We start from the raw sequence: 6131 nt of genomic DNA on the forward strand, positions 1-6131 counted from the left end.
TGCAAATCGAATTCAGACAGACCTTGATGTTCCTGCACAGTTAGCTTTCGGGTGAGCCCTATTTTTAATGTCTTCTGAGGTCACCGACTGTGACCCCTCCGTTCCGGATACGTTCGTTCTTCCGCGGTGAACCCGGCACCCAGGCCAGGGCGGACACACACACCAGGTTCCTGCCGATCATACCTTTTCACCCTGTGCGTTCTATGGCCGATCCCGCAACGAGACCTCCAAAACACCCAGCAACTTGTGGGGGCACACCGCACTTCCAGGGTCTCATTATCTGGTGATCTCGTGGTGTCCCTTGCCTTAGCGAACCTGTTCCTTTGATCCCCCTGCTGGGGTATGGCCTGTCCATCAAACTTCAAACAGTTCAGGTTCACAGCAACCGGTCTGACAATACTCGGAACTGTGTCTGTTTTCGTTAATCTCTCTCGTCTCTCATTAACATTTCCGAATGCTGCTCCATTGTCTCACTTATCTCTCTCATTAGCATCAATCTTCTAATAACTTGGTCTTTCGTCACACCCCTATCCTTCAAAGGATTTTTACCGGGGTAAAAATTATAGGCATGAATACATTATTAGATACACACAAATATACATTGGTCATCAGCTATTTGGCTAATACAGAGAACTTTAAGTTGTCAATACCTTGACAGACAGTCAGCAATCACATTTTCTGTTCCTTTTATGTTTTATTTTAGTAATCCTCTAAGACCAGGCTCCAATTTAGCAAACTTCATAGTGGCCAAAAACACTAATGAGTTGTGATCAGTGTAACTTCTCGGTGGTTTTCGTCCCGGACAAAGATAGCAAGGGTCGTCCCACACCAAATTAGCATTCTTTGGCAAGAGCTTAGTAAGCGGGAGGGTAATATCTGCAAAGTTTTTTTTTTGCAAAACTTCCGATAGTACCCCACCATCTCCAATAACCTTCTCAGGGCTCTCTTGTCTGTCGGGGTGGGGACTTCAGAGATAGCACGCACCTTAGCCTGCATCAGTGCCAGCTGCCCCTGTCTTCCCACCAATCCCGGATAAGTGATTTTTCCGTGGCTGAATTCACTTTTTGCGAGGTTCACTGTCAGGCTGGCTTCAAACAGCTTTTTAAACAGCCCCTCCCACGTGTCACTCCAGACAACTGCATCGCCAATATACGCTTCTGCATTCTTTAGCACTTTTGACACTGAATTAATCGTCCTATAGGGGTGTTGCTCGCTCGGCTGACCTAATGTGACAACAACACCATGCCCCGGCTCTTTGCATTGCCTCAGGACATCCGGACATACGAGTGCGTGCCGTTTAATTAGCTGTCTTAGCGGCTCGCTCTGTTCGAGGGTTAAGGGAGAGACCTTATCAGCAAAGCTGGCCAAAACAATAGACTTCTCCCATACTCAGCACCATGCTCATCTTTTCAAAATGGGTTTTCCCCTTATCAGGTGGCACCCTAGCCTCATTAATTTTCATGATAACACCGACTAGGTCTGTTCGCCTATCGTGGTGAGTTGTCAGCATATCAAAACCTGTAACTGTGTTAGCTCACGTCTACAATAGTCAATAGCATCCTTCCTCCTGTGCGGCCAGTAAAACTCTTTCATAATTCTGTCAACTGTCTTCCTCACCCCAAAATGTCCACCGAGGGGTATCTTGTGGGCTGGGTTAAAAATCTCGCCCCTATAAATTTTCGGCACCTCATTTCGGTTCCTCATCTGCGGGCATGGTACTTGGTCTCCATTTCCTCCTTAGTACTCTCTCCTTCACATAATAGCCCACAGACTCCCTTTTTAATTCTGCTTCAGATAAAGCTGTCTCCGTCAAAACCATCAGCTCCGCGTCTCGCTGGTGTGCCAGTACAAATTCCTTCCTTGCTAACCCCTCCTGGTACAAGGCTGGTAAAAACGTCTCAGCTAAATCTATATTAGCTTCGGCAGCCTTTCTGGACGTGCGCCGAGTCACTGCGCAAACAGGATAAACCTGTGAGTCCATGGGCGGGTCCTCAATGCTGGCAGGCTGGCTTGTCAGTTTTACTGCTGGGTACACCTCTCCGCCGGCGAGGTCACTACCGAGTAGGACCGCCACGTCTTCCATCGGTAGTTCGGGCCTCACCCCGATCGTGACCGGTCCGGAGACCAAGTCGCTGTTTAGGTGTATCTGGTGCAAAGGTACTGCTTCAGTCCCTTTTCCAATGCCTTTTATCACCCTGATCTCACCAGTCTGGGTCTCTGAACTAAAGTCTAACACACTCTTTAATATCAATGACTGACAAGCTCCAGTGTCTCTCCAGATCCGTACTGGAACTGGGTATAACCCCTCCTTCACCGACACCAATCTGGCCGAGATAAACTTCTCGCGCCCTTCCTGAACTTTATTAGACCTCTTCTTCCCTAGCGGTCTGTTTACAAGCTCAATACAGCCAGTCGGAACCGTCGTTTTCCCTTTCCCCATCTCCTTCTTTGGGGCAAAGCACCTGGACGCAAAGTGTCCGACTTTCCCACCACTATAGCATACGACCCCAGGAGACTTCCTACCAAACTGCTCACGGTCTACCTTATCCTTCTCACTAGTCCCCGGCTTACTTTCTGACTTTTCTGGCGGACTTTCTCCACCGTCCTGACTACCTTGCTGGTATCCTTTACTTGGGGTAAACTTCGTTTTATGTGTCAACGCGTACTCATCCACTAACTTAGCAGTTGCGGCTAAGCTGTCTGCCTCTTTCCCATCTAGGTAGGGTCTCATACATTCAGGGACACAACCTTTAAACTGCTCAATCAGGATTAGCTGTAGCAGTCTGTCATAATCCCCATTGACCCCTTTCGAGGCGCACCAATGCTCACAATACATCTGCATCTCACGGGCAAACTCTAAATACGTGGCGGCCCCATTGCTTCCTCGCATCCCGGAACCTCTACCGGTGTGCCTCCGGGACCAACTCATAAATCCTGAGTATGGCCTCCTTCACCACATCATACCTCTGGGCACCTTCTGCGGACAAAGCCGAGTAAGCTTGTTAGGCTTTTCCTTTAAGTACACTCTGAAGCAAAACAGCCCACTTATCCCTCGGCCAGTCCTGACTTGCAGCAACTTCTTCAAAATGGAGAAAGTACCCATCAACATCGGTCTCCTCAAATGGGGAAACCAGCCTAACCTCCTGGGTTGCCCTGAACCCTCCACCTTGGTTCGGCATGAGCCCCAGCGCTGCCATCATCTTTAACTTCTCCATCTCAAATTCCCTTTCCCTGTTTCTCTCTCGCTTCTCGTTCTAACTGCTTGTCCCTCTCTTCTCGCTCCAACTGCCTGTCCCTCTCTTCTCGCTCCAACTGTTTTACCCGGAACTCGTGCTCGAGTCTCAATTTTTCAATCTGCAGCTGTACTGCTTCTGCACCAGGTTTTCCCATAGATACCACCCCCAGCTCCCCTTGGGGAAACACACTTTTAGATACATAATGCTCTATGATAGCTCTATGCATCTCCACTCTCTTCATTGTCGACTTCCCCTTAAAAAGATTCAACCATTTGGCCACAGCTGCCAATTCTGATTTCCTGGCATCCTCTAATGCCTCCAAGGTCGGTGCCTTTAGAAATTCCTCAATCTCCATTTCTGCTGTTTGCCCTTTCTTTCTTTCGGGAACTTTAACCCAATCAATTTACCCTGTCCCAAATTTAGCATTCAAAATCGCGGACGAGAACCCCACTTATGTTACGTACCCTATAACTGGATTGCCAAACCAGCAGAAATGGACCACTTAGTTGGAGTCTGGATTACTGGAACTAAGAAAGTTTTATTAAAGAAATAAGTAACACAGTAGTCTAAACGTAAGGATATAAATGCAACGGGTTAGCAATGATAAAACACACATGTACACAGAACTAGGGTAATAGGAATCAATCAAGCTCTATCGCAGTCTGGGGTAAAATGATCAGTCTCAAGTGACGCAGAGTTCAGTTCAGCACAGTTCGCAGCAATCACTGTTGTGCCGTTGGGGGGGGGGAAGAGAGAGAGAGAGAGAGAGAGAGAGAATGAGAATGAATGAATGAATGAGAATGAGAGAATGAATGAGAATGAGAGAATGAATGAGAATGAGAGAATGAACGAGAATGATGATATGCAAATCGAATTCAGACAGACCTTGATGTTCCTCCACAGTTCGCTTTCGGGCGAGCCCTTTTTTTAATGTCTTCTGAGGTCACCGACTGTGACCCCTCCGTTCTGGATATGTTCATTCTTCCGTGGTGAACCCGGCACCCAGGCCAGGGTGGACATACACACACCAGGTTCCCGCTGATCGTACCTTTTCACCCTGTGCGTCTATGGTCTGTCCCATGACCAGACATTCAAAACTCCCACCAACTTGTGGGGGGGCACACCGCACTTCCAGGGTCTCGTTATCTCGTGATCTCGTGATCTCGTGGTGTCCCTTGCCTTAGCGAACCTGTTCCTTTTATTCCCCTGCTGGGGTATTGCCTGTCCATCAAACTTCAAACAGTTCAGGTTCAAAACTACCGGTCTGACAGTACTCGGAACTGTGTCTCTTTTCGTTAATCTCTCTCGTCTCTCATTAACATTTCCGAATGCTGCTCCATTGTCTCACTTATCTCTCTCATTGGAATCAATCTTCTGATAACTTGGTCTTTCTTCACACATATAATCCAGATGGGGTTACAAATGCAGATAACTCTCCACCTCTATCTGTCAAAAGAAAACATGAATAACCTTGTAACAAATCAATCTTTGTAAGGAATTTGGCTTGTCCAACTTTATCTACACAATCATCTACCCTAGGGATTGGATATGCTTCAGTTTTTGTCACAGCATTCACCTTCCTGTAATCCTCACAAAACCTAATACTATTGTCTGGCTTGGGCACCATAACAAACGGTGAACTCCAATTCGAATTAGAATGTCTCATCATATCATTTTCTAACATATACCTAATTTCTTGTTCAGCAAGTTCACATTATTCCCTGTTCATTCAATATGGATTTTGTTTTATGGGTTTTGCGTCTCTAACATCTACATCATGTGTAGCTACGGTGGTTCTTCTAGGAACGTCTGGAAATAAATCTCTATATTTAAAAATTAACAGTTTCATCTGCTCTCTCTGCTCTGGCTGTAAATGAGCTAATTGTTCATCAATATTTTCTAGAATTTTTGAATTTGGTAACCTGGCTGAAATAATGTTGGGTTTAAAATGAGTTTCAGATGAATCATCCATTAAGGTTTTATCAAGATCAGACTCATTATTGACCACAATAGTCATAGTAGCAGCTTCTCTCTCATAATATGGTATTATCATATTTATATGACACGGCTGTGTTGTCTTTCTATGATCTGGGGTTTTTACCACGTAATCCACATCATTCACCTTAGATTTAATCTCATAAGGACCACGAAATTTAGCTTGTAATGAGTTTGTTTGCACCGGGAAAAGAACCAACACCTTATCTCCAGGCTTAAATAACCTCATCCTAGCTTCCCTATCATACCAAGTCTTCATCTTCTCTTGAGCCAATTTTAAATTTTCCTTTGCCAAGCTACAAGCTTTATATAATCTTTCTTTAAATTTTAAAACATAATCTAGCAAATTAGTGTGTACTTCTTTATTAATCCACTATTCCTTCAACAAAGCCAAAGGTCCTCGAACTCTATGCCAAAACACAAGTTCAAAAGCACTAAAACCTAATGATTCCTCTACTGCCTCTCGTACTGCAAAAAGTAGTAAATGTATACCTTCATCCCAGTCCTTTTCATTTTCCACACAATATGTTCTAATCATAGTTTTTCATGCAGAATGAAATCTCTCCAGGGCTCCTTGCGATTCTGGATGATAGGCTGATGAAATAATCTGTTTTGCTTCCAGTTTATAAACTATCTGCTGAAACAATCCAGATATAAAATTACTACCTTGATCCGATTGTATTTCCTTAGGCAACCCAAAATAAGTAAAGAATTTTATAAGAGCCTTTGTCACAGTTTTGGCTGTTATATTCCTAAGAGGTAATGCATCTGGAAACCTAGATGCTGTACACATAATAGTTAACAAATATTGATGTCCAGTTTTAGTCTTTGGCAAAGGACCTACACAGTCTACAATGATTTTTCAGAACGGCTCACCAAATGCTGGAATTGGATGTACTG

The 6131-nt window shown here is 44.8% G+C and overlaps 1 protein-coding gene across 1 annotated transcript; it reads right to left on the reverse strand.

Moving 5' to 3' along the window:
• Positions 1 to 1610: 1610 nt before the first annotated feature.
• On the reverse strand, positions 1611 to 5777 carry LOC140189145 (uncharacterized). Its single transcript, XM_072245844.1, has 3 exons — positions 5724 to 5777; positions 4122 to 4682; positions 1611 to 3961 (listed from the first exon to the last, which is right to left on the reverse strand). Exon 3 carries the CDS (start codon positions 2927 to 2929, stop codon positions 1688 to 1690), a length of 1242 nt encoding a protein of 413 aa, XP_072101945.1. The 5' UTR covers positions 2930 to 3961; positions 4122 to 4682; positions 5724 to 5777; the 3' UTR covers positions 1611 to 1687.
• Between the last annotated feature and the right edge of the window lie 354 nt (positions 5778 to 6131).

Source organism: Mobula birostris, chromosome 28, assembly GCF_030028105.1.
Source record: "Mobula birostris isolate sMobBir1 chromosome 28, sMobBir1.hap1, whole genome shotgun sequence".
Lineage (NCBI taxonomy): Eukaryota > Metazoa > Chordata > Chondrichthyes > Myliobatiformes > Myliobatidae > Mobula > Mobula birostris.